At 39.7% G+C, this 27,322-nt stretch overlaps 1 protein-coding gene and 1 long non-coding RNA gene across 6 annotated transcripts in view; one reads left to right on the top strand and one right to left on the bottom strand.

Annotated features, from left to right (window-relative positions):
• ccdc66 (coiled-coil domain containing 66) overlaps positions 1–27,322 on the bottom strand; it is a 39,739-nt gene that overhangs the window by 1,572 nt on the left and 10,845 nt on the right. For 2 of the 5 annotated variants that reach the window (XM_061891565.1, XM_061891590.1), the window contains exons 5-25: positions 24,979–25,216; positions 24,818–24,914; positions 24,536–24,630; positions 19,478–19,530; positions 19,288–19,371; positions 19,070–19,204; positions 18,111–18,325; positions 17,123–17,219; positions 16,888–17,034; positions 14,070–14,112; positions 13,909–13,962; positions 9,218–9,272; positions 9,064–9,160; positions 8,832–8,978; positions 7,292–7,343; positions 5,982–6,023; positions 5,677–5,857; positions 5,399–5,606; positions 1,408–1,454; positions 1,159–1,277; positions 974–1,062 (exon numbers count right to left, since the gene is read on the bottom strand). In XM_061891565.1, coding sequence (XP_061747549.1) covers positions 974–1,062; positions 1,159–1,277; positions 1,408–1,454; positions 5,399–5,606; positions 5,677–5,857; positions 5,982–6,023; positions 7,292–7,343; positions 8,832–8,978; positions 9,064–9,160; positions 9,218–9,272; positions 13,909–13,962; positions 14,070–14,112; positions 16,888–17,034; positions 17,123–17,219; positions 18,111–18,325; positions 19,070–19,204; positions 19,288–19,371; positions 19,478–19,530; positions 24,536–24,630; positions 24,818–24,914; positions 24,979–25,216 — 2,295 coding nt within the window. The remainder of the gene's footprint in view (positions 1–973; positions 1,063–1,158; positions 1,278–1,407; positions 1,455–5,398; positions 5,607–5,676; positions 5,858–5,981; positions 6,024–7,291; positions 7,344–8,831; positions 8,979–9,063; positions 9,161–9,217; positions 9,273–13,908; positions 13,963–14,069; positions 14,113–16,887; positions 17,035–17,122; positions 17,220–18,110; positions 18,326–19,069; positions 19,205–19,287; positions 19,372–19,477; positions 19,531–24,535; positions 24,631–24,817; positions 24,915–24,978; positions 25,217–27,322) is intronic. The other 3 variants (XM_061891584.1, XM_061891575.1, XM_061891599.1) reach the window with 3 other exon arrangements.
• On the top strand, positions 1,046–25,961 carry LOC133545889 (uncharacterized). Its single transcript, XR_009804937.1, has 3 exons — positions 1,046–1,292; positions 24,575–24,699; positions 24,948–25,961. It is a non-coding gene; the product is annotated as an uncharacterized LOC133545889 (long non-coding RNA).

The raw sequence follows: 27,322 nt of genomic DNA, 5'->3' as shown, positions 1-27,322 counted from the left end.
ACCATCATGAAAAGCACATTTAATAAAAAAAACATTATTATGGTCTTACCTTTACTTATAAATAAAGTCCATGCCCAGGTCCTTCTGATCAAAAGCATCGATAACTTGTTTATAGAAGTCTTCCTTATCTTTCTTCAGTTTTAAAAGTCTCTCTGTCTCGATGGAGATCTTCCTTTATTACCTCCTGCTTCAATTGAAAGTCCAGTTTAGAAAACTGTTTTATTTTAGATATGTAATCCTCCATGTTAAAAGTACAAGCGAGATGAAAAAATAAACGATCGCTGCTCACTCTTGCTGCTTGTTGTCACTTCTTCTGCAGCCGAGTAGTCGCAAGAAGGATCACTAGCGCCCTCTACCACCAGGAGGCGGGAGTCATTTAATGACTCATATTTGACACACGCAGCTACGGTATATTAATAAAACATAGCTGCTTACTGTTCTTTTTAGCATATTCAATAGCTTGGACCTTAAATCCTACTGAATGGCTCTTAATCTTCTTCCCTTTCTGCGATTTCAAATTATTTTAAATCAGCTTCCTCCATTTTGATATTGATGACAGGTGAAGTGTTACTCGTGACGTGACGAGTTTGACCCGGCGGAATATCTAGGCATATGCTAATTATTTTGCGAAACAAGTTCGACCCGGCGGAAATTCTAGACATGCACTAATAAAAATAATATTTTGCGAAACGAGTTTGACCCGGCGTTAATCTTGAGCCGGCGGTAATGCTGAGCATGCGCTAATTATTTTGCGAAACGAGTTTGACCCGGCAGTAATTCTAGGCAGGCGCGTACTATATACCTGGCGGCAATTCAAGGAAATACGGTATTATTAATGTTGTAAATACACATCTTTATATATCTAGAAAGGGTGGTCCTAAAGAGGAAGGCATTATTCGGAGGTCTCAAGAAGGTAACAAATACAAGAATGTGTGTGTGTGTGTGTTAGTGTGTGTGTGTGTGTGTGTCACACCTGGCGCAGCTGAGCCAGTCCCCTCAGGATCTCCTGCTGTCGCTGTGTTTTTCGGTGATCTCCGTGGGAAGCGTCGGCCGGAGGAGAATCTGACGGTGAGAGTGGGGGTGGGGAGAAAGAAAAGTATGATGGACCTGCCGTAATAATGAATAATTAATAATTAACGGTGTTTGTGTGTCACCGACCCGTGTGTGGAGCGTGTGCGTCGGCCGGGTCGGGGTTGATGACTTCGTCGGTGCGGACGTACGGGATGAAGTCGAGGACGGGCGACTGAGCGTGCGGCGTGGCGGGAGAGGATCGCCCCCTGGTGGTGGACAAGGTCAGTGCGTTAAGAGCGCCGCTATGTGGGACCGAACGGTTTATGGATAAAAGTGCGATGCAATATTTGACGGTGGACTTTATGAACTTTGAGAAAATGAGAAAGAGTTGCTTACTTCTCAGCGCTGGTTGCCGCGGAGACGACGCGACTGCTGGACTGCGCCTGCATCCAGTCGAGAAGAGAAGTTCAAGGTGTCTTAAAGTGACTTTTTAATGACCTCCAATCAAAATATTGATACTTTTCACACTCTAGTTCGGGGGTGTCCAAACCTTTTCCACCAAACTGGAAAATCAAAGTATGTAAAACATGCTAAAAACCGATATTGTGTCACCTTTGTATCATAAGTGACTAAGCATCTAATTATTAGTTGAAACATTTGAGCTTTTTCTCTTTCCAAATCGATTTTTTGGCTCTTTTTTCATACATTTTGACTATAGTTTTAAGAATAAATAAAAATAATAATACGGTTGTGTGACTTCAAAAATGCTGCCTGTACACAAATATTAATGTTCAGTTACACATTTAGCAGTATTTATTATGGTTGTTGTCATTTTGTAAATTAGATAAGATAGATAGTACTTTATTGATTCCTAAATTGGTAAGTTAGTATTTTATTTTGAAGAGCTGGACCAAGTAGCTGGGGAGAGGGAAGTATGGGCTTCTCTGCTTAGGCTGCTGCCCCCGCGACGCGACTTTTAAATAAGCGGAAAAAGATTAATGGCTGAATGGATGGACGGACAGTTTACCAATAATACTTTGTTTATATTTTAAGTATATCCTATTTTAATGTTGAGAGCTTCTAATATTTTAGAATAGGGGTGTCTAAACTGTTACCACTGAGGGCCACATACTGAAAAGTCAAGTTTGGGGAGCCCTTTTTAATTTGAAATAAAATATATCGTATCAGCTATGTATTATTGATGACTAGGTACTTTATTATTCATTTTTAGTTAGTGTTTTGCTTATTTTTCTTACATGTTGACTTTAGTTTTTCCTCCATGTAAGATAGAATACAAATATTAATAATACAAATGAATACATGTATTAGTATCATTTTATTGTTTAATTCACTAACTAATCTTTGTTTGTATTTTAAGTAATCTTTATTTTTATTTTGAGAGCATCTAATATTTTGGATCAAGGGCGTCCAAACTTTTTCCACCGAGGGCCACATACTGAAAAGTCAAATACGGGGGGACATTTACATATTTTTTTATTTAAAGACAGATATTATATATATATATATATATATATATATATATATGTATACACACATATGTATACATATATATATATATATATATATATATATTTAAAGACAAAACGTTGTATTATAGGTGACTAAATATATTATTATTAATTATTAGCTAAAATATTTTATCTTTTTATCTTTGCATGAGATTTTTTTTGCACTTTTTTTCTTAAATTGCTACTGTATTTCTTTCCCATGTAAGAATCAAATAATAATATGATTGTTTAACTACATAATCTAGTGTATCAAAAATGCTTCCTGTAAACAAATATTAATGTTCAGTTACACATTTAACAGTGTTTATTATTGTTCTAAATTGATCCATAAATTAGTATAATTTTATTTTCTAATTAACCAACTAAACTTTGTTTATATTTTAAATATATTTTATATCTATTAAAACAAGGGTGTCTAAACTTCTTCCACCAAGGGCCACATACTGAAAAGTCAAGTATGGCGGCCCATTTTGATGTTTTATTTAGAAGAAAATGTTAAAAATAGACATTATATATATTTAAAAACAAAACATTGTGTTATAAATAAATGAAATATATTATTATTAATTATTGGTAAAAAAAAATATCAGCTTAATCGAAATGCATTTCAATGTTTGCTTTTTTCTTAAATTTTTACTGTTGTTTTTAGATAAGATATGATATTATTGAAAAATAGACAACTTTTTATATTTTAGCAGACACATGAGGTACTGTATATATGCACAAGTATCAGTTTCGCCCATACCAGCCTAAATTTTAGTTGGTATTAAATCGGAAAGAAAATCAGTGGTATTGCACATCAGGAGTTCTAACAGCCTGTTTAAGAATATGAACATGAAAGAGAAAAGGCGGTCAAAAGGTCGCTTTCAGAGTTGCACCACTTTGGTGAAAAAGGAGGCTTCACTATTCATCTTAAAATTCAGCAAACTCTCCTGTCAGTCAGCTACAGAGGTCGCAGGTGTAAGTTTCATCTTCTTCAACAAACAGGCTCACCTAGCATGATGTTGCTGCTAAAATGTGAGTGAAATGTTAGCACGTTAGCCAGCATAGCTATGCTAATGTTGCTAACATTTGTTTATTCCTTTTCATCTCCTTAATGTTACTTAGTCAGATGTGATCTAAGGCAGTGTTTCTTAAAGGCCTACTAAAATGAGATGTTCTTATTTAAACGGGGATAGCAGGTCCATTCTATGTGTCATACTTCATCATTTTGCGATATTGCCATATTTTTGCTGAAAGGATTTAGTAGAGAACATCCACGATAAAGTTCACCACTTTTGGTCGCTAATAAAAAAAGCCTTGTCTGTACCGGGAGTAGCAGACGATGTGCGCGTGACGTCACGGGTTGTGGAGCTCCTCACATCTGAACATTGTTTACAATCATGGCCACCTGCAGCGAGAGCGATTTGGACCGAAAAAGCGACGATTTCCCCATTAATTTGAGCGAGGATGAAAGATTCGTGGATGAGGAAAGTGAGAGTGAAGGACTAGAAAAAAAAAAAGACGAAGGCAGTGGGAGCGTTTCAGATGTTATTAGACATATTTTGTAGGATAATTCTGGAAAATCCCTTATCTGCTTATTGTCTTACTAGTGTTTTAGTGAGATTATATGGTCGTACCTGTACAACCTGAAAGTCGGAGGGGTGTGGCCATGGGGGTAGTGACCGACAGTGTCTCCGAGGGAAGCCATGTTTCTCGACCAGGCGAAGGCAGCATGGCTGAGATTTTTTTCTCTCCCTCCTCCACAATGTAAGCATCTGACGGTCGGGGGCGGCCACTGGGAGGAGGCAAGAGAGTCTGCAGCTGCAGGAGGAATGACGCAAGCTCTCCGCTCATGTCTACGGTAAGAGCCGACTTATTACCACCCTTTTCTCACCGAAACCTGCCGGTTTACATGTGGTAGGGAACCATGTTCGCTTGACCGCTCTGTTCCATAGTAAAGCTTCGCCGTCATCTTTCGGGAATGTAAACAAGGAAACAAGGAAACACCAGCTGTGTTTGTGTTACACCGCTTCCCACCTACATCTTTCTTCTTTGACGTCTCCTTTAATAATTGACCAAATTGCAAAAGATTCAGCAACACAGATGTCCAGAACATTGTGTAATTATGCGATTAAAGCAGACGATTTATAGCTGGGATCGGTGCTGGAACAAAATGTCCGCTACAATCCGTCACGTCACGCGCACGCGTCATCATACCGCAACGTTTTCAGCAGGATAATTTGCGCGAAATTTAAAATTGCAATTTAGTAAACTAAACCGGCCTTATTGGCATGTGTTGCAATGTTAATATTTCATCATTGATATAAAAACTATCAGATTGCGTGGTCGCTAGTAGTGGCTTTCAGTAGGCCTTTAATCATAGGGCTGGGGCATACTGTTGGGCCGCAAGCGCCCCCTAAAGGACGACCAGGAAATATTACTTTTCTCAGCTGTTGTCTGTATTCAGGTGTAATACACCTTTTCACCACTTGTGGCAGTGATGACAATCTCAAACAAACAGAAGAAGTCTGGAGGTGAAGTCATAGAAAAGTTTCTTAAGCGCAAAATTGATGACAAAGGGTGAAGCTGTTAACTGTTAAAGTGTTTACAAAGTTCAAAGAAGAGAAATCCTGATAAACATCTTGAAGCTTTTTAAGAAATGAAATTATCTTATTCATCTCGTTATTTATTTATTTATTTAATAAGTATTAACTTATTCACTGTTGTGTTACAGATTGAGTACAAATTGCTATAAGGATTATAATATTAATTTTGCCACACTTAGTGTGTCTGTGTGACAATCCTTTTCGGACAAGCGGCAATGAGTAACTGCATGCATGTTGGAAATGACATGAATAGGATCATACTTGGCTCACCTTGCCGCTTTTAGACTGGGACGACTTGGAAGAGGGATGGGCCCCCTGGTGGTGAGGGGGAGGAGGTGCAGGAGGCCCATTCCTGGACAGGCAGTTCCTCTCCTGCTGAGTGAGAAGCTCCTCCTGCCTCCGCAGTCGACTCTCCTGGCGGCTCCTTTGCAGCGGGACCGGGTAGCGCTCCGAGGCAGGAACAAAAGGCTGGCTGGGCCTAGATAGAAGGTGCAGAGACCTGGTTACTAGTTACAGGTACCTCGCCTCACGGGCAGGTGTTTTGTTACCTGTGCGTGTTCCACTGAGGCCTTATCTTCTTCTCCTTCTTCCGGTCTGTCCGAAAAAAATCTTCATATGGATCTTTGCCTCCTCCTTCGGGCACACGCATTTTGTCATGGCCGCCGCCCCCTTGCTTCTTGCAGTTTGATGCAGTTTGAACATGGTCTTCTCTGAGAGGAGAGGGTGCTTCTACACAGACACACACACACACACACACACACACACACACACACACGCACACACACACACACACACACTTGGGTTTGATTGACAGGTTCAATAATACCAGAATAATCAAGTGATCATGTCCTACCTGTCCGTACAGCGGTTTCTTTCTTCTCCTCCAATCTGCCATCTTGATACACAACACAAACACACACACACACACACACACACACACACACACACACACACACAGTGTTAATTTTGTCAACTAAAAAAATGTTGTCTTAGTTACCGTCAACTTTGTTCACTTTGACAGCAAGTTTTAAATTCAATTTTAGTCAGTCTTTTGACAAAAATTGATTTTATTGCCTAGGGCAGGGGTCTGCAACCCAAAATGTTGAAGGAGCCATATTGGACAAAAAATACAAAAACAAAACTGTCTCGAGCCGCAAAAAGTTAAAAGCCATATTACATACAGATAGTGTGTCATGAGATATAAATTGAAGTATGAGGACTAAAAGGAAACTAAATAAGCTCAAATATAGCTACAAATGAGGCATAATGATGCATATGTACATACAGCTAGCCTAAATAGCTTGTTAGCATCGATTAGCTGGCAGTCATGCAGTGATCAAATATATCTGATTAGCACTCCACATAAGTCAATAACATCAACAACACTCACCTTTGTGCATTCATGCACAAAGTTAAAAGTTTGGTGGACAAAATGAGACAGAAAAAGAAGTAGCATAAAACACGTCTTAGAAAGTCAGAGAAAGTTAAAATGATAAATTGGTTGTACTTGTATAGCGCTTTTCTACCTTCAAGGTACTCAAAGCGCTTTGACACTACTTCCACATTTACCCATTCACACACACATTCACACACACAGATGGAGGGAGCTGCCATGCAAGGCGCTAACCAGCACCCATCAGGAGCAAGGGTGAAGTGTCTTGCTCAGGACACAACGGACATGACGAGGTTGGTACTAGGTGGGGATTGAACCAAGGACCCTCGGGTTGCGCACGGCCACTCTTCCACTGCGCCACGCAAACAATGGGAAGACTATGTCTCCCGGCTGGCCTGGGAACGCCTCGGGATCCCCCGAGAAGAGCCAGACGAAGTGGCTGGGGAGAGGGAAGTCTGGGCTTCCCTGCTTAGGCTGCTGCCCCCGCGACCCGACCTCGGATAAGCGAAAGAAGATGGATGGATGGAAATTGATTTAGTTTTAGTCATATGAATTGATTTAGTTTTAGTCAACTAAATTCCTCAATATTTTGTCGTCCAAAATATAAAGTATCTTTGAAGTTGTCTTGAAACCACTTTTAATAAGGTTATTGTGGAGCATCTCAAAAACTAAATTCTTAGCAAGACCTGTTTTAGTCAGGGGAAAGTAGGTCCTTGACGATAACTAAGACAAACATTTTTAATCCAGAAAGTCAGTTCCATGTTCCTCACCACTGAGCTCCGATGACTCATTCGCTCCTTCCTCGTGCTTCTTTGGCTGCTCCTGACACACAAACACACAATCACAGTTGTGTTTATTCTGTCGGGTGTTGATTGTTCTGTGTTGGTCGCCACCGTGCTGTTGTGTTGTTCATGTTGATTGTGCAGCATGTGTTGGTTATCACCTATTAAATCCAAAAGGGTGTGCCACAGGGCGGTATTCACAGTCCCCTACTTTTATTTCTTTAAATCAATGATTTCCCTCTGATCTGGGATTATTGTTTATTGCTGGGGTTCTAAATCTTTTTGACCTCGGAGCCCAACTTTTCCACTACATACAAATATTAACACTGAATTAGCAATTTTACTTGTTATTTGAAATGTATTCAATAATTACATCTATTTACCAGGTTAACAACCTTGTCAAATAATATGATGCCGTGTTTTAATCACAGACACACACACACACACACACACACACACACACACACACACACACACACACACACACACACACACACTTTAGGCTTAGGTCAGACTGCTTACAAAATTAAGTAATCAAATATACTGCATAAGAAGAGACTAATAGAATAAAATAAACAAACTAAATGAACAATAAATACGTTTAAGTAAACTGTCAATAAAATTAAAGTTCAAAATAAAAAAATAAAGCTTGACTACTTTATTCATAATTTGTGCGCTTAAAAAACATCTTTATGACTTTAACTTTAGATTTCTTCTGTTTGAGGTGTATAATGTAGCCCGGAAGAGTTAGGGATGCATGGGATTCTGAGTATTTGTTCTGTTGTGTTTGTTGGGTTACAGTGCCGATGTTCTCCCGAAATGTGTTTGTCATTCTTGTTTGGTGTGGGTTGACAGTGTGGCGCATATTAGTAACAGTGTTAAAGTTGTTTATATCACAACCTTCAGTGTAACCTGTATGGCTGTTGACCAAGTAAGCCTTGCAGTCACTAACGTGTGTCAACAGGGGCCGCATACTTTATGCGACTGGCCGGCACGCAGATAGAATGGTGCAAAACCGGGCGTGACGACATGTTTTAGACGACCCAAAAGGAATTGCCATCACGGCACGCCCTCAATGTTGTTGCCCGGGTAAAAATCGGAGAATGCTCAACCCAGGAGATTTCTGGGAGAGGCACTGAAATCCGAAAAAATAGGGAGGGTCGGCAAGTATGCAGCTGAGCCACTTCAGAGTGATCATAGAGCCACAAGCGGCTCCGAAGCCGCGGGTTGCCGACCCCTGACCTAAGGGTTCACAGCTGAATCTTATCGATGTAGGGGGCTGTAACCCATGTAGCCACTCCTCCAACCTGATATCTGTTTGCATCAGTTTATAATTTACACGCCTAATGTGTACATTTTGTATCTGCTGATGTACCAACAAAAGACAGCCGATATTGATAAGTCAAAATGCCAAATACGGGCGTCGATCCCTACAAATGACTGTTGCTTTGAATCTCTCCATTTTAATAAACAAAATGACACTGCAGTTGGGATGACTTGTTGATGCAGGCGTGTGTTGCTAGTTGACCTGGTTTGTGTCCTCCTGATACTTTGTGTGCAGCATGTTCCACTCCGTCATCACTCGCTTCTCGTCCTCCTGCTCCTCAGCCCTCCTCCTGGCCTCCTCTAGCGCTCTCTGTTGGCGACGCTCCTCCAGCTGAGCCTCTATTGCTTTCTGCAAGAGGAAAAGGAGGCGAGGGCGGAGCTTAGCTCAATGAACTTGCAATGAAATGACCGAGACGGTATGCTCCGCCTCTTACTTGATGCTCCAGCTGTTTGAGCCTCTTCTTCTCCCTCTCCTCTATCTGGACTGGGTCCAGCAGGGCCGTCATGCTCCTCAGATAGCTAACACACACACTTATTACTTATATTAGACTGTAGTTATTCATCTACATGCTTGTTGTTGTACGCTACCTGCTTTTGGTTGGGATTCTGCTACTGGGGTCCACATCGCCTTGGTCTACATTGTCTGCACACAAAGACACGCTTTGGTTCAATTGAGGGGTGTCCAAACTTTTGGATTTGGGGGCCGCATTGGGCTAAACAAATTTGGTCGAGGACCCAAAGGCGAAAATCTCCTGATGATTGAGGGAACCCCTCATGAAACAGTTCTGTAGAGATGAAGTAGTCTTGTGATTTTTTTCCCCACACATACATATATTGCGCTTTACCACTGTTCTCTGGATAATTTAATTAAGACATACAGTACATATCCATCCATCCATCCATTTTCTACCGCTTATTCCCGTTTGGGGTCGCGGGGGGCGCTGGCGCCTATCTCAGCTACAATCAGGCGGAAGGCGGGGTACACCCTGGACAAGTCGCCACCTCATCGCAGGGCCAACACAGATAGACAGACAACATTCACATTCACATTCACACACTAGGGACAATTTAGTGTTGCCAATCAACCTATCCCCAGGTGCATGTCTTTGGAGGTGAGAGGAAGCCGGAGTACCCGGAGGGAACCCACGCAGTCACGGGGAGAACATGCAAACTCCACACAGAAAGATCCCGAGCCTGGGTTTGAACCCAGGACTGCAGGACCTTCGTATTGTGAGGCAGATGCACTAACCCCTCTGCCACCGTGAAGCCCTACAGTACATATATATATATATATATACTATATATATATATATATATATATATATATATATATATATATATATATATATATACTATATATATATATATATATATATATATATATATATATATATATATATATATATATATATATATATATATATATATATATATATATATATATATATATATATATATATATATATATATATATATATATATATGGGCTTCAATACAAGGTCCTGAGTAGTCAGTGTTCTTTCTGTGTGGAGTTTGCATGTTCTCCCCGTAAATGCGTGGGTTCCCTCCAGGTACTCCGGCTTCCTCCCACCTCCAAAGACATGCACCTGGGGATAGGTTGATTGGCAACACTAAATGGTCCCTAGTGTGTGAATGTGAGTGTGAATGTTGTCTTTCTATCTCTGTTGGCCCTGCGATGAGGTGGCAACTTGTCCAGGGTGTACGCCGCCTCCCGCCCACTTGTAGCTGAGATAGGCACCAGCGCCCCCCGCGACCCCAAAGGGAATAAGCGGTAGAAAAAGGATGTATATATATATATTTTTTTTTAATACAATGTATATTATAATTGGAGATTAAGAGTATGTGTAAGTTCGACTCCTACCTTGTATACTTTCGTTGACGACTTTCTTAAAGTTTTGTAATCAATCAGAAATATCTAGCATTTGTAGACTGTTTGGCATATTTCCCATCATGCTTTGTAATGGATTTAAATGTGTGTGATTTATAATGCCTTTATGGTAAATGGATGTTTTTTTTTACAACATCCACAATATTCGGTGACCATCTGTTGAAGTTTTGTGTTGGTTTGATTGTTGTTGTTTTTTTTGCATCATGACTAGGGAAGGTTGTTTGAATTGGGCCATATAGGTGAATGCTGCTTATTATTCCATTCAATACATAAATAAAGGTCATTAACCTGAATAACTCATGTTGTCCACTAGGTAGCGACAGAAAAAGTAATGCAATCTCCCTGTGGATAAGATTCCTTATTAATTTCATGATGTCTCGCAGGCCGTAGATTGGAGAGCACTGGTTTAATTGACAGAATCAATTGTACCTGGATATATGGACAAGCACATATAGTTAAACTTCTCAACAACAAAAAAAGAGGGTATTAGGCAACTGTAAATCTCTCCTCTCTGGCCAGAATAGTAGAAGATGTCCTTGACACTCAAACTGTTTTTTATATTTATGTTCATGCAAAGAAAAATTATGTGTAACAGTTTTTTTTTCAGATGAAAATGACATTGAGAGTGCGAATAATTATTCAGAAAGCGCAACCTGTGAACTTAAAATAACGCCACCAAATTTGTGGCAATTTTCGCCAAACAGTGAAAAGTACTATGTTTCCTGAACGCACCATAGACCTTAAAAGGGTAACAGCTCGGAGAGCCGAGCTATGCATCGCCAACACCAGATTTACACAATGGCAATAGCTTGTATTCAGTCATGTGACTATTGAATGGAAGTGAACAAAGCGGTGGTCAAACCAATATGGCTACTGTGCAGCAAACAGTGTGCAAACAATGGGAGTACACAAGGAGCTGAGTTTGCAACGCTAAAAGCAGATGTGAGGGAAAAAAAGGGAGATTAGTATCAGGACTCTCCAGGATAAATCATGCATCGTTTTTGCCCAGGTAAGGTTGCATTTTATGATTTAACTTTGCGTCTTGCGAGGACCGTCTTTGTAAAAAAACAGCAAGTAACACTCGATAGCACAGATTCACTGTTTTTCAACTTCCCCATTATGTTAACCACTCATTAAGATAAACGGAGACACCATTGAAGACCATGCCGGTTGTTAAAGAAGATAGAGAAGTGATCTCAGCTCTCTGTACATTTTGGTCATGTTGCCTTTTTGTTGTTGCACGCGTCGTTTCGAGTATGCATAGTTTTCCTTGTATTTTTCTAAATCTAACTATAGAGCGCAATGTTGTGTATGTGCTGAAAGCTTCATTCATGCTCACATTTGCTTTCTTTTATTTAGACCCGCCTAGTTGGTTTACGAAAAACTCATCGCAAAAATAAACTAGATAAAATACAAATAATATCAAGATAACTCTTAAAGGCCTACTGAAATTAGATTTTCTTATTTAAACGGGGATAGCAGGTCCATTCTATGTGTCATATTTGATCATTTCACGATATTGCCATATTTTTGCTGAAAGGATTTAGTAGAGAACATCGACGATAAAATTCGAAACTTTTGGTCGCTAATAAAAGAGCCTTGCCTGTACCGGAAGTAGCAGACGATGTGCGCTTGAAGTCAAGGGTTGTGGAGCTCCTCACATCCTCACATTCTTTACAATCATGGCCACCAGCAGCGAGAGCGATTCGGACCGAGAAAGCGACGATTTCCCCATTAATTTGAGCGAGTATGGAAGATTTGTGGATGAGGATAGTGAGCATGAAGGACTAGAGAAAAAAAAAAAAAAAGGTGAGGGCAGTGGGAGCGATTCAGATATTAGACACATTTACTAGGATAATTCTGGAAAATCCCTTATCTGCTTATTGTGTTACTAGTGTTTTAGTGAGATTATATGGTACCTGAAAGTCGGAAGGGTGTGGCCACGGGTGTGGTGACCGCCAGTGTCTCCGGTGGGAGGAGGTAAGAGGGTCCGCAGCTGCAGGAGGACGCAAGCTCCACTCATGTCTACGGTAAGAGCCGACTTATTACCACAATTTTCTCACCGAAACCTGTTGGTTGACATGTGGTAGAGAACCATGTTCGCTTGACCGCTCTGTTCCACGGTAAAGCTTCACCTTCGGGAATGTAAACAAGGAAACACCGGCTGTGTTTGTGTTGCTAAAGGCAGCTGCAATACACCGCTTCCCACCTACATTTTTCTTCTTTGACTTCTCCATTATTAATTGAACAAATTGCAAAAGATTCAGCAACACAGATGTCCAGAATACTGTGTAATTATGTGATTAAAGCAGACGACTCTTAGCCGTGATCGGTGCTGGAAGAACATGTCTGCTACAACCGGTGACGTCACACGCACGCGTCATCATTCCGCGACGTTTTCAACAGGATACTTTGCGGGAAATTTCATTTTGCAATTTAGTAAACTAAAAAGGCCGTATTGGCATGTGTTGCAATGTTAATATTTCATCATTGATATATAAACTATTAGACTGCATGGTCGGTAGTAGTGGCTTTCAGTAGGCCTTTAAATGGGAATCAAATAAGTAAGTAAACAAGTATATCAAATAAACTTTTAACGAAGTGATGGCTGCTAACTCGTGCCTTGCGTTTGAGACACTTTTCCCGTCTTTGTTTCGCAAAATCTCGACGTCTCCCACCATTTTTATTTACCTCTCGAGAAACTCTGAAGAAACTTTTATCCTTTTCGCGATTCGAACGATTCCAACAGCCTAAAACAACGCAAGTGTAAGGCATTTTTCCAACCGGAAAGGCAAAACGTCGCCAAAACGCTTTGACGACATACGCTCGCTTGACCACCACTTCCGAGTCTTGCATAGTTAATGAGCCGGACGTGACGTCAAGTGAATACAACATATACGTTATAAGCAATTAAGGTGAAATGCACATGCAAAGCGGTAGTTATGGTGATAATCACACTGATATGTCAAAACAATTGAAAACAAATATTTTTGAGCAGCGAGCTCATCAATGCACTTTACTTGAGTAATTGACTTGTGAATGATAACGTGCATCCAAACTTCAAGTGCAATACAATGTTTCACCTTCTTGGGGCGCTGGACTTATTCCAAATAACAAAAGTAGATAGAAGAATAAGCACAAGGCCAGATTTGAAAAGGGACGCCTATGTTTAAGGGTGCTCAGCCCGGAGTGCGCATCTTGGATGAAGGGGCGTAGTGACAGACTCAAGTCAAAGGGCACAGTGCGCAGCTTTCACTTAAGCAGATAGGAGGCTCGGGCGCTAAGTAACTGACTGACAAAAAAGCAAACAACCCCCAACTATTGCATAACCTCCCATATAATATAATATAATAAAGTGATAATGTCCTACTTGTCTGTGCGGCTGTGTATTTCTTCTCCTCCAATCTGTCATCTTGGGGAACAACTATACAACACACACACGGTAGATGTTACAGTCCGCAAACAGCTTTATGTAACGATTGACAGCTGCCAGTCTTTGTGCCGTGACATCACTGGCACTCCTCTACTCACCACTGAACTTCACTCCATCACCACCAAGCTTCTTTTGCTGCTCCTAACAAAAACACACACACAATCACTATGTACAGTTGTGTTTATTCTGGAGTGTGTGTGGTGTTGATTGTTCAGTGTGTATTGGAAATTTTCTAATAAAGTAATCAAAAAAAATGTTTTTTTTAGGTTTAGTTAAGCTTGAGCATCTCAAAGAGGCACAGGTGTGAAAGGAAAGCGTGCAGAGCGAGATATATGCCATTCTTTATACACTGAACACAGTCCAGGAAGGGGGGAGTAGGCTCAGTTTGGGGGGGTAGAGAAAGTTTTGGTAAGAGGAAATAAGACCTTGGTGGAACGCACCGGGCTGATTAGATGTAACAAAGGAGTCGATAGTTTCAAAAGAGGAGGAAGAGAGCCTTTACAGCAGGGGTAGGGAACCTATGGCTCTAGAGCCAGATGTGGCTCTTTTGATGACTGCATCTGGCTCTCAGATAAATCTTAGCCGACATTGCTTAACACGATAAGTAATGAATAATTCCGCTGGTAGCCATAGTGTCAAAAATAACGTTCAAAATATAAAACATTCTCATGCATTTTAATCCATCCATCTGGTTTCTACCGCACCTGTTTAAGAAGTCACATTAATGGTGAGAAGTATTTTATGTATTGTTGGTTCGCTTCAGAATAACAGTGTTATTAAAAAGAATGAGACTTATTATACTCTAAAAATGTTGGTTTTACTTAAAAATGCACGCATTTAGTTGTTTTCAGTCTTAAAAAAATATTATATGGCTCTCACGGAAATACTTTTTAAAATATTTGGCTTGTATGGCTCTCGACCCCTGCTTTACAGCGACCTGGTCGGAATGTGCTTTCACTAACAGAATGTGTTTTTCTCAGCAACATAGACTTTTGGAATGAGACTGAGTGAATAAAAAAAGGAAAGTCGATACACATGAATAAACCACCACAAGAACAGTACAATTGTAAAACATACAACGGTCTATATAAATGTTATAAAATGGCAAATGTTTTCCAACACTAATGTGTTGACTGCTAGTGCACTTGTGTTGCCTCCAAGTGGTCCTTGGTTTACGATGTTTTATGTTTTGACAGTTTGTGACTCACATGAATTAATTCAAAATGTAATTTAGGTCGGTAAACACTTGATTCTCTCAACCGGGGAGAGGTTCTTCTGGGGACAAAGTGCCAAAAAAAAGGAAAGGAAAAAGTTAAAAGTGGAAATTACACAATATAAAACGCTCAGTGGAGAAATCCACACTGGCTGCATGCCGAGTCCAAGCCGCACCATCATTAAGGGTAAAGATGATTGTTTTGAACATGAGGAAGGATCTTGATTATGAAATAGACAACTGTTAAGGAAATATACTTGCACTTTCGAGCAAAATGGACTCCCTTAGAAGTTATTCTCTTTGGTCGTGGTTTTGCTTGTAGATAAACACAATATGCTCTCACCCTGTTTCTCATCCGTGCACATTAGGGCTAAACAATTTTGAGAAAAAACCTGGTATGCGATTTTTCTCTACCAAGATTTCAATTCAATTGGCGATTTTTACATTTTGTACATATAAATGCCTAAAATTGTGACAATAACGAGTGAAGGAAGACATGTTACTTTTGTAATATTGATTGATTGATTGATTGAAACTTTTATTAGTATATTGCACAGTTCAATACATATTCCGTACAATTGACCACTAAATGGTAACACCCGAATAACTTTTTCAACTTGTTTAAGTAGGGGTCCACGTTAATCAATTTATGGTAAAAAACGGTAAATAATGTACTTTCAAAAATATTTGGCTTTATGCAGACGCAGAGCTTTTGTCTACATCTTGCTCTTAAACTGAATAAATAACCTATAAAACTATACAGTGTTTATAATGTAATCATAATATATAAAAATGGTGCTAGTAAGCACTTAAAAGCATATCAACTTTTATTTCTCGTTGCAGTAGAATTGTTCATCATTGTTATCCTCAATAAATCATCCATACATTTTCTACCGCTTATTCCCTTTGGGGTCACGGGGGGCGCTGGTGCCTATCTCAGCTACAATCGGGCAGAAGGCGGTGTACACCCTGGACAAGTCGCCACCTCATCACAGGGCCAACACAGATAGACAGACAACATTCACACTCACATTCACACACTAGGGACCATTTAGTGTTGCCAATCAACCTATCCCCAGGTGCATGTCTTTGGAGGTGGGAGGGGCCTATCCCCAGGTACATGTCTTTGGAGGTGGGAGGGGCCTATCCCCAGGTGCATGTCTTTGGAGGTGGGAGGAAGCCGGCGTACCCGGGGGGAACCCACGCATTCACGGGGAGAACATGCAAACTCCAAACAGAAAGATCCCGAGCCCGGGATTAAACCCTGACTACTCAGGACCTTCTATTGTGAAATCAATAAAAAATAAAATGGACTAATTTCTGTAAGCAAAAATTAAACTTAAATAAATATTGGACATCTTAATGTGCATTTAGGTCGGGTTGGGTTGTCTGTTTTTTGTTACCATGTTGATGGGCTCATATTGCCCATCCGATGAAGATGAAATATTCCCACAACAGGACATTTGGCTTTGAACTAATTTTTTTCCTCATAATTTTTGTTACTACGCAGCCCTTCTCACTAGCGAGTCGCGAGGCTCTGTCTGTACTTTCTGTGTGTTGGTATTAGGCAACTGGCGTGTGGCGCTGTCTTTGTCACTTTGCGCAGTGTTGACTGCACTTGTACAGCAGTTGTGTTGACTTTGCAGTGTTGTTAACATTGTGTTGCGTGGTGACTCGTTGATGCAGGCGTGTTGCTAGTTGACCTGGTTTGTGTCCTCCTGATACTTTGTGTGCTGCATGTTCCACTCCGTCATCACTCGCTTCTCGTCCTCCTGCTCCTCAGCCCTCCTCCTGGCCTTCTCTAGCGCTTTCTGCTGGCGACGCTCCTCCAGCTGAGCCTCTATTGCTTTCTGCAAGAGGAAAAGGAGGTGAGGGCGGAGCTTAGCACATTGAACTTGCAATGAAATGAACAAGACGGCGGTATGCTCCGCCTCTTACTTGCTGCTCCAGCTGTTTGAGCCTCTTCTTCTCCCTCTCCTCTATCTGGACTGGGTCCAGCAGGGCCGTCATGCTCCTCAGATAGCTAACACACACACTTATTACTTATATTAGACTGTAGTTATTCATCTATATCAGGGGTCGGGAACCTTTTTGGCTGAGAGAGCCATGAAAGCCAAATGTTTCAAAATGTATTTCTGTAAGAGCCATATAACATTTTTCAACACTGAATACAACTGAATTTGTGCATGTTTAAGTATGACCAACATTTGTAGATTATAAATAATAAGTCTCTTATTCTTTTTAACAACATTGTTATTCTAAAAGTTAACCAATAATAAGTATAATACTTCCTACCATTAATGCGACATGTTGAACAGGTGCGATAGAAAACGGATGGTTGGATTAAAATGCATGAGAATGTTATAATTTGAACGTTATTTTTGAAACTGTGATTACCAGCGGAATTATTAATTACTTATCGTGTTAAGCAATGTCAGCTAAGATTTATCTGAGAGCCATATGCAGTCATCTGGCTCTAGAGCCATAGGTTCCGTACCCCTGGTTTAAGCATTAGACACCTTTTTACCTGCACTCTGCCTTCTGCTGTTTCCCACATCTACAAAGCAATTAGCTACCGACTGCCACCTACTGATATTACACGGTTACTCGGCTTAGCTCGGTTAGGAGAGTGGCCGTGCTAGCAACCTGAGGGTTCCAGGTTCGATTCCCGCTTCCGCCATCCTAGTCACTGCCGTTGTGTCCTTGGGCAAGACACTTTACACACCTGCCCCCAGTGCCACCCACACTGGTTTAAATGTAACTTAGATATTGGGTGTCACTTTGTAAAGCGCTTTGAGTCAGTAGAGAAAAGCGCTATATAAATATAATTATCTGAGAGCCATATGTAGTCATCAAAAGAGCCACATCTGGCTCTAGAGCCATAGGTTCCCGACCCCTGATCTATATGCTTGTGGTTGTACGCTACCTGCTTTTGGTTGGGATCTTGCTACTGTGGTCCACACTGACTTGGCCTACATTGTGTGCACCGCAGCTGCTTGAGGCGTCCCCCGCCGAAGACATGTTGGACGAGAGCTCCTTTTCCCTTTGCTTGGAGACACCGATGGAGGCAGGGGGCGTGGCTGCAGAGGGTTTCCTTTGCAGTGAGTCAAAGTGTGCTTCCCAGAGGTTGTGATCTTCATTCTGCATGGGAAGCAGAGGGTCAGCGAGCCAAAGGTCACAGCGTGGTACTGGTCTACTGTAGGGATGTAACGGGTGTTTTGATAAACCGTGGTAAAATTCCAGATGGTTAGTGATACGGTTCAAATGTTTAATTATTGTAAAGCCGTCATTTATTAATGCATTTTAGGCAACACTGCTTACTTCCTGGAAACAAAGTCTCGGCATGCCCACAGGCGCCGTGTTGCTTGACAAAACATTGTGGAAAGCAACTACACAGACTCTGCTCTGGAAATGTTCCCTCGGAGTAAACAGAGCTGAAGGCTTCGTATATTTCCCTCGCGTCACTTCCGTGGCATTGAGTCTCGGTGTGCGTTCAAGAGCGCACTGCTGTTATTAGATGGAGACAGGTGTGGACAATATTGGAGACAGACGCATTTGTCTCACAATGAAAGTATACAACGGAGGTGAAAAATTATTGATGTTGCTTTCATTTTCTTAACACAACGTCCTGCTGAGACTGAGAGTTAATTAGGTGAGTGTCGTGAACGTTGTCACGACTTGTTTATAAAGTCTTTAGTTTGTTTACTGGGATGCTCATTCGTCCTTTATTAAACTGCTAACTGTATCTGTGTTCAAATGACATCATTACTAGCTCAAATGTTTTGTCATGTCATCCAACTGATAACGGTGATCATTTTGGCCTCAATAGCCGTGATAAGAAATGTTCATACCGTGACATCCCTAGTCTTCTGGGTCCAAGTCTACCTGATTTAGCAGCAGCTTCTCTTGTCTCTTGCGCTCGCTGGTCTCCTCTCTCTGTTGGTCCAGCTCCTCCAGCCAGCGTCTCCTCTGCTCTTCTCTCTTCTCAACCATCAGCCCCTCTTCCATGGGAGTCACCGCCTACACGCACACAAAATTCATACTTTTTTTTCTTACCGTTCTAGTTTTAATGACAAGGTTTTTTTAAGATAGGTCATGCTTACCCCGAGTTTGAGGCTGGACCTGATGGCTAAATGCTGCTCTCTGTGGTGACCAACCATCTCAACACTTCCCATGTTCTCCTTCGACTAAAACATACACAACAGTCTAGAATATTCTATTGTGGAAGACTGCTCGGATCTAATCCTGATGTATCGGGATACTGTAGCACTGAAGATGGAATCATCAAGGTACCTGCAGCCTGACTGAGGTCAAAGGTTGCTGTTGCGTCAGGGCTACCTGTTCATCTATAACACAAACACACGTGTCATGTCAGCAAATAACCGCTAGGTCCAGTACTGCCATTGTTTCTTACAAGTAGCTCGTTAATGGAAACATACAGTGCGTCCGCAAAGTATTCACAGAGCTTCACTTTTTCCAAATTTTGTCATCTTTTAACCTTACTCCAAAATGAAATCAATCAATCAATCAATGTATTTTATTTCGGCAATCTTCACATAAAACAAAGAACATAAAACAAAGAACAACAACAAAAAAGAAGAAAAAAAAAAAAACACTCATTTGAGCAATGATTGAGCCGAAAGGGTGTAGGTTGAAGCAACGCTTATATAAACCTACCCCATCACAACCTACCCCATCACAACAAGAACAAGGTTCAAAATATATAAAATCTAAAACATGCTTCACTTATATTACTTTTTTTTTTTAACAATATATAAGCAACATATATGTAGCACACGTCTCATATACACAGTTTAACATTTAAATCAAACATATACATTTGTACACTTATATATATATATATATTATATATACACAATTTATTTAAATTCCATATAAAGTGGTAATATATACATTTTAATATAACCTATATGTATAATTATGAAATCATAAATTGTATTTATATACATATTATATATTATTGTCTTTCTAAAACAATGTTTGCTCTTCTTTCTTATATTTACTAATGATAAATGATTTAAAAAGCTGTTGGTGCTATGTTTTATTTCCTCCTTTAAACAGTTCCACATTTTAACCCCTGCTATTGTTATACTCATTCGTTTCTGCGTTGTTCTACAATATTGGATCTTAAAAAGTAGTTCTCCTCTTGAATTATAATTCCCTTCTCTCTGAATTTGTTTCCTCAAAATTTTACACACAATACCCTGTACTGACAATTAGGGATTGTTTTTTTTTAGAAATGTGTGCAAATATATAAATCACATGTATATAAGTATTGTGACAGCCAAGGGAGTAGGTTTGATTTTGAGATTGGTGGGGACACAAAAGTGCTCCAAGGCAGCACTCTGAAAGTTGACTTTTGTACATTAGTAATCATAATTTCACATCATGCAGATGTTAGAGGGTAAAGCAACTAAAATGAAAGCAAAGAAGACAACTTGGAAGAGTTCTCATCTTTACTCTTTAGTGTAGGGCTGTAGTGCAACTGTGCATCATCCTGTCAATCAACATAACCTACTGTCCATCAACAACATCAGAAATACATTCATGCAATACAACATTGTAAATAAACATCAATGAACTGTAATAATCTTTTCCCCAACTTGTGTTTAAATCACTCACAATTTTTCCCTTCATCTAGTTATTTCTATTGCTGCTTTTGTACTGTAAATATGTTACATGAAACAAAAAAAAATTCAAAAAATAAAACGGAAAGGTGAAATCCGGCGATCTGATTGGCTGTTAACCGTGGTTTAAATATTGAGCACGGCTATTATTCTAAAGCCTGATCACAGCGTAGGCTATCACTCCGCCTCAGGCACGTATGACTGCTATGAATGGAAGTTGTTGTCATGTATCCATGACAACGGACTGTTGCAGTCCGTAGAAAGAGACAGCTGATGTTTTTACGATGTTAAAAAACGGACTAAAGTAGTTGAATTCACATGTTTAAGGTTAACTTTCACCTACGGGGAGAGTTAACAATGGTAGAGGGGACTGAGCATTGACTTTCACCTGGAAAAAAAGCGGAGGAAAAGACGAGATGCAGTGCTAATTTGGAGCTAACGTCTGGATAGGTGGGACTGTTTTTTCCACAGCGAGGAGTGACAGCGGGGACAGCCAATCACACGTAAGTTAGCATGAAAGCGGCAACCAATCAGGGAGCGATATTTAGGTTAGAGGCGGGACTTCTAGCAGAGACCGACATTTAACCCTTTCTGTGCCATAATCATTGACTAAACATTACGGGCAGCGCTTGTATTGATAGTGACTACACAGTAGCGGCTGGATATTGGTAGGGACGTGTCCCTAGCGTCCTTACCCAATTCTACACCCTTGGTGACAGCCTTTGCTCAATACTTTGGTGATCCACCTTAGGCGTATATATGATGCCACAAGCTTGGCACACCTATCTTTGGGCAGCTTTGCTCATTCTTCTTTGCAACACCATTTAGGTTCAATCTGGTTATATTAGAAGCGTCGGTGCCATACTTGCCAACCTTGAGATCTCCGATTTCGGGAGGTGGGGTTTGGGGGGCGTGGTCGGGGGGTGGGGAGGAGTATATTTACAGCTGTTATTTGCGCAGTTGTGCACTGCACTCTCGATAAGCCGTAGATGTTATTGTCAAATATGTATGATTGATTTAAACTTTTATTAATAGATTGCACAGTACAGTACATATTCCGTACAATTGACCACTAAATGGTAACACCCCAATAAGTTTTTCAACTTGTTTAAGTCGGGGTCCACGTTAATCAATTTATGGTACAAATATATACTATCAGCATAATACAGTCATCAAACAAGTTAATCATCATAGTATATACATTCTATTATTTACATTATTTACAATCCAGGGGTTGGGATGAGAAGCTTTGGTTGATATCAGTACTTCAGTCATCAACAATTGCATCAACAGAGAAATGGACATTGAAACAGTGTAGGTGTGACTTAGTAGGATATGTACAGCGAGCAGAGAACATAGTGAGTTCACATAGCATAAGAACAAGTATATACATTAGAAATACATTCGATTATTTACATTAGGTTGTTTACAATCCGGGGAGATGGGATGTGAATGGAGGAGGATATTAGCAAAGGGTTGAAGTTGCCTGGAGGTGTTGTGGTGCATGTATTGTCCTGTTTAAGAGTGTCACAACATTGCTGTTTACGGCAGACGAACTGCTTTACGGTAGACGAAAACTTGACTGCTGTTGTTGTGTGTTGTTACCGCGATAGGAGGACGTTAATGAAACTGCCTAACATTAAACCCACTTAAGAAACCAAGAACTCGCCCTCGATTATTCTACGTTATAACGTCATTGGGCAGACACGCTGTTTATATTGTGGGAAAGCGGACGTGAAAACAGGCTGTCCTCACTCAGGTCCGCATGGAGCTGGAGGGGGCGAGTAAAAGGAATCGAGTGTCTTTTTGGCTAATCAGTTGTTTACTGCTAAGCTGACTTTTGTCCTTACAACATTGGTTCTGTTGCTGATGTTCCACTTTCTCATGCGCATTTAATAATCATTATGGTTTAAAAAAAAAAGACCTGTTATGTATGTTGTGTTTTTACATTACAGAAAGATCTCCATCTATCGCACACTACAAATTAAAGTGGAACTGCACTTTTTTTAATTTAATTTTGCCTGTTACTCACAATTATGAAAGACATGAACGGGGATGGATTTTTTTTTTTTAATGCATTCTATCTGGGAAAATTTTTTAGATAAAAGTTAGCTGATTGGGGTGGGGGGGGGTCCTCTATTCCGCCCATTAAACTCAATAATAATTACATTTTGCGACCTGAATATTAACCAACAATTGGTGATAATGCTATTGTAAGCGCTATTGCAGACAATTTATTTATAACGGCGCCGTGATCACTCGCTTGTGTGGCTACGTTGACATCATCGGCTGGTAAGCTGCTTTCTGGCGTTACAGCTCGTGGAAGTTTATTTTAGATGATAAATCATGCCTCTCACCTTGAGTCATTCTTCATCTAAACTGGAATATAACATCCTAGCAGATGGCAGCAGACATTGTACAGTAAGTGATGTTTCATTATATTTGTGGGCTCGCAAGTCTGCAGCGAGTACAAATCAGTGATGTTGTCCAAGAAAAAAACAAAGTCGTGATGCGTTTATGAAATTAATGCACCGTGTATGCTTAAAATGAGCAAAATACATAAATATTAAATGTTATTATAAATGTGCCTGTTACTACAATACATATATACTTGCATCATGTACAAACGCTGTTTCCATATGAGTTGGTAAATTGTGTTAGATGTAAATATAAACAGAATACAATGATTTGCAAATCCTTTTCAACCCATATTCAGTTGAATATGCTACAAAGACAACATATTTGATGTTCAAACTGATAAACATTTTTTTTGTGTGCAAATAATCATTAACTTTAGAATTTGATGCCGGCAACACGTGACAAAGAAGTTGGGAAAAGTGGCAAGCAATACTGATAAAGTTGAGGAATGCTCATCTAACACTTATTTGGAACATCCCACAGGTGTGCAGGCTAACTGGGAACAGGTGGGTGCCATGATTGGGTATAAAACAAGGATAGGGTGAGGGTCACCACTTTGTGAACACATGCGTGAGCAATTTATCGAACACTTTAAGAACAACATTTTTCAATGAGCTGTTGCACGGAATTTAGGGATTTTCCCCATCTACTGTCCGTAATATCATCAAAAGGTTCAGTGAATCTTTATTGAGTGTTGTTAAAAGAAAAGGTGATGTAACACAGTGGTGAACATGCCCTTTCCCAACTACTTTGGCATGTGTTGCAGCGATGAAATTATAAGTTAATTAGAATTTGCAAACAAAAAAAAAGTTTATGAGTTTGAACATCAAATATCTTGTATTTGTAGTGCATTCAATTGAATATGGGTTGAAAAGGATTTGCAAATCATTGTATTCCGTTTATATTTACATCTAACACAATTTCCCAACTCATATGGAAACAGGGTTTGTATATAAAACCCTGATGGAGGTGTTTGGATGTTTTTTTAAAGGGCTTTATAGTCAGAATTGAGCGACTGGTGCAGGCTCCATTGTAAGCTGACTTTTGATCGCATTCATTTACAATTTAGAATGCATTAAAAAAGAAAAACGTGTTCTTCTCACATAAGGTTTGTGAATGATAGGCACAATTAAAAAAAAAAAGTACACTTCCCCTTTAACACACTTTTTTTGCGGTTCAGGTGAATAAATGACCAATCTATAATTACATAATGTACCGTTTACCGCGGGGATGAAATTATTCAAATTGACGTGAATTCAAACAGAAATTAAATTAAAATGCTTACTTGGTTCGTGCCTTCTCTGAGTCTTCTTTGCTTCCACAGATGCTTTGGTGGGGACCTCAGGCTTCTCCAGCTCGCTGAACAGACCTCCATTGGACCTGATAAACGACGCCATTATTATAAGCGTGACTATACTAGCGTTTGGTAGCAGGATTACGCAAAAACAGGTAAATTTTTCCAACACTTGAATTGTTGTTTTTTTTGTGAATGCATGGATTTTGATGGTCAAAAAGTTGTGTACATTCTTGTCACAGTAAGAACGAGGACAGAGGGGCAGAAGGTCACCTGTTGTCACATGGTGGTGATATTAAAGTTGCTTCTTCTCCCTTTGTTCCATCCTGTCCTACTCTGTCCTCGCTGATCTCTTGTCCTCCTTGATGTCCTGGAAGTGAAACGTATGTGTCCTGTGTTGCAGGAAACAACTGCCTCTTACAAGTGTTCTTTACCGTCACGACCGAGGACCTTGTGCGCTTCTACAGTGTGTTGGTCGTGGCTGGAGGTTTGGACGCCGTTCAGTCGCGCATGCTTGTTGTTCAGACACGCCACGCCGTCTCTCGGTCTTTCGTCGTCAGCAGCCTGCGGGTGCTTCGGTCCTGCCTTAACGCCGCCTTGCGTCCTCCCGGTGGTACCGCTGGCAGTCAGGGGTCCTGTGGAGGAGCTGCATTTGTGCCTGTCTGACTTCACCTTACACACACACACAGAAGGTTAGGTATTGGATGCAGCCCAGCAGTCTTTTAATATGAAAACACTTCAACTAAATCGTCAACTTCAACAGAGAAGAGAAAAGGACAAGGGAGAGTTGACAGAAATATCCTCCAGATCAGTGGTTCTAAACCTTTTTTCAGTGATGTACCCCCTGTGAACATTTTTTTAAATTCAAGTACCTCCTAATCAGAGCAAAGCATTTTTGGTTAAAAAAAAAAAATAGATAAAGAAGTAAAATACAGCACTATGTCATCAGTTTCTGATTTATTAAATTGTATAACAGTGCAAAATATTGCTCACTTGTAGTGGTCTTTCTTGAACTATTTGGAAAAAAAGATGAAAAATAAACCAGTGATTTAATTATAAATAAAGATTTCTGGGTAACACAAGGCATATTGACAGAGCTTAAACCATTGTTACTATAACAATCTACAAGATTAATATAGGTTGCCTCTCTCTCTTCCCTTTCATCTTTCGGTATTCCTTCTTCTTTTTTTATTTTTTTTTATTTTTTATTTATTTATTTTTTTATTATCTTTCTAGCTATCATTATGTATACGTATCGTTGCATTTGAACAACTTTATTGTTGATAATAGAGGTAATCTATTGGTTTTGTTCATGATCAGTAGCGCTTTTTCTCTTGGTATTTGTATTGCTCCAGTTTTAGTTTAAAAATGCTCAGTCATTACTATATTATTTATTTCACTAACTGCTTATTTGCTATCACTTTTACGATCATATTTGTACATATTATGTATGTGCTGGTGTTGTTCTATTGTTGTTGTTGTATTTGCTGTTGTTGTTTTTGTCTCTGTCTAATCCCCCTCTTATACCCACAATTTCCCCCTCTGTCTTCCTTTTTTTCTCTTTCTATCCCCTCCTGCTCCGGCCCGGCTGCACCAAATGATAATATAAATACATTTAATAAAGTCACATTCAAATAAGACAACAAGAGAAGTATCTTACACTTCTCTTTTGTAAAGTAAATCTGAACAGCCGATATGGGCATCTACATCAACTATATGATTTGCCTGAGAAGCTGGACAGGACAAAAAAAAAAATAAAGATTTCTAAACATAGAAGTAATCATCAACTTAAAGTGCCCTCTTTGGGGATTGTAATAGAGATCCATCTGGATTCATCAACTTATTTCTAAACATTTCTTCACAAAAAAAGAAATCTTTAACATCAATATTTATGGAACATGTCCACAAAAAATCTAGCTGTCAACACTGAATATTGCATTGTTGCATTTCTTTTCACAGTTTATGAACTTACATTCATATTTTGTTGAAGTATTTTTCAATAAATATACTTAGCTAGATTTTTTTGTGGACATGTTCCATAAATATTGATTTTAAAGATTTCTTTTTTTGTGGAGAAATGTTTAGAATGAAGTTGATGAATCCAGATGGATCTCTATTATAATCCCCAAAGACGGCACTTTAAGTTGATGATTACTTCTATGTGGAGAAATCTTTATTTATAATTGAATCACTTGTTTATTTTTCAACAAGTTTTTTGTTATTTTCATATCTTTTTTTCCCCAAATAGTTAAAAAAAGACCACAACAAATGAGCAATATTTTGCACTGTTATACAATTTAATAAATCAGAAACTGATGACATAGTGCTGTATTTTACTTCTTTATCTCTTTTTTTTTTTAACCAAAATTGCTTTGCTCTGATTAGGGGGTACTTGAATTAAAAAAATGTTCACAGGGGGTACATGCCTGAAAAAAGATTGAGAACCACTGCTCTAGATCAGTGGTTCTCAATCTGTTTTCACCAATCACCACCTCAGAAAAACTTGGCTCTTCAAGTACCACAGTAATGACCAACAATAAAATAGTAGTCCTAAATATTCACGAAAAACAAAGCAGAGGTTCTACTTAACAAGTCTATTTAATATTTCTGGCCACTGTGGCATTACAATGTCCAAACATTGAAAACAATGATACTCCATGTACAGAATATATCGACAGACCTCTGTGGCGTCTTACAGTTTGAGAACCACTGTTTAAACCCCGCCTTCGGCCCGAATGCAGCTGAGATAGACTCCTAAGAGGGAACTTACTGACTTGG

The sequence above is a fragment of the Nerophis ophidion genome, linkage group LG02 (assembly GCF_033978795.1).
Source record: "Nerophis ophidion isolate RoL-2023_Sa linkage group LG02, RoL_Noph_v1.0, whole genome shotgun sequence".
NCBI classification, from domain to species: Eukaryota; Metazoa; Chordata; class Actinopteri; order Syngnathiformes; family Syngnathidae; genus Nerophis; species Nerophis ophidion.
The sequence above is the reverse complement of the archived record's forward strand: the minus strand, read 5'-3'. Positions and strand labels throughout refer to the sequence as shown.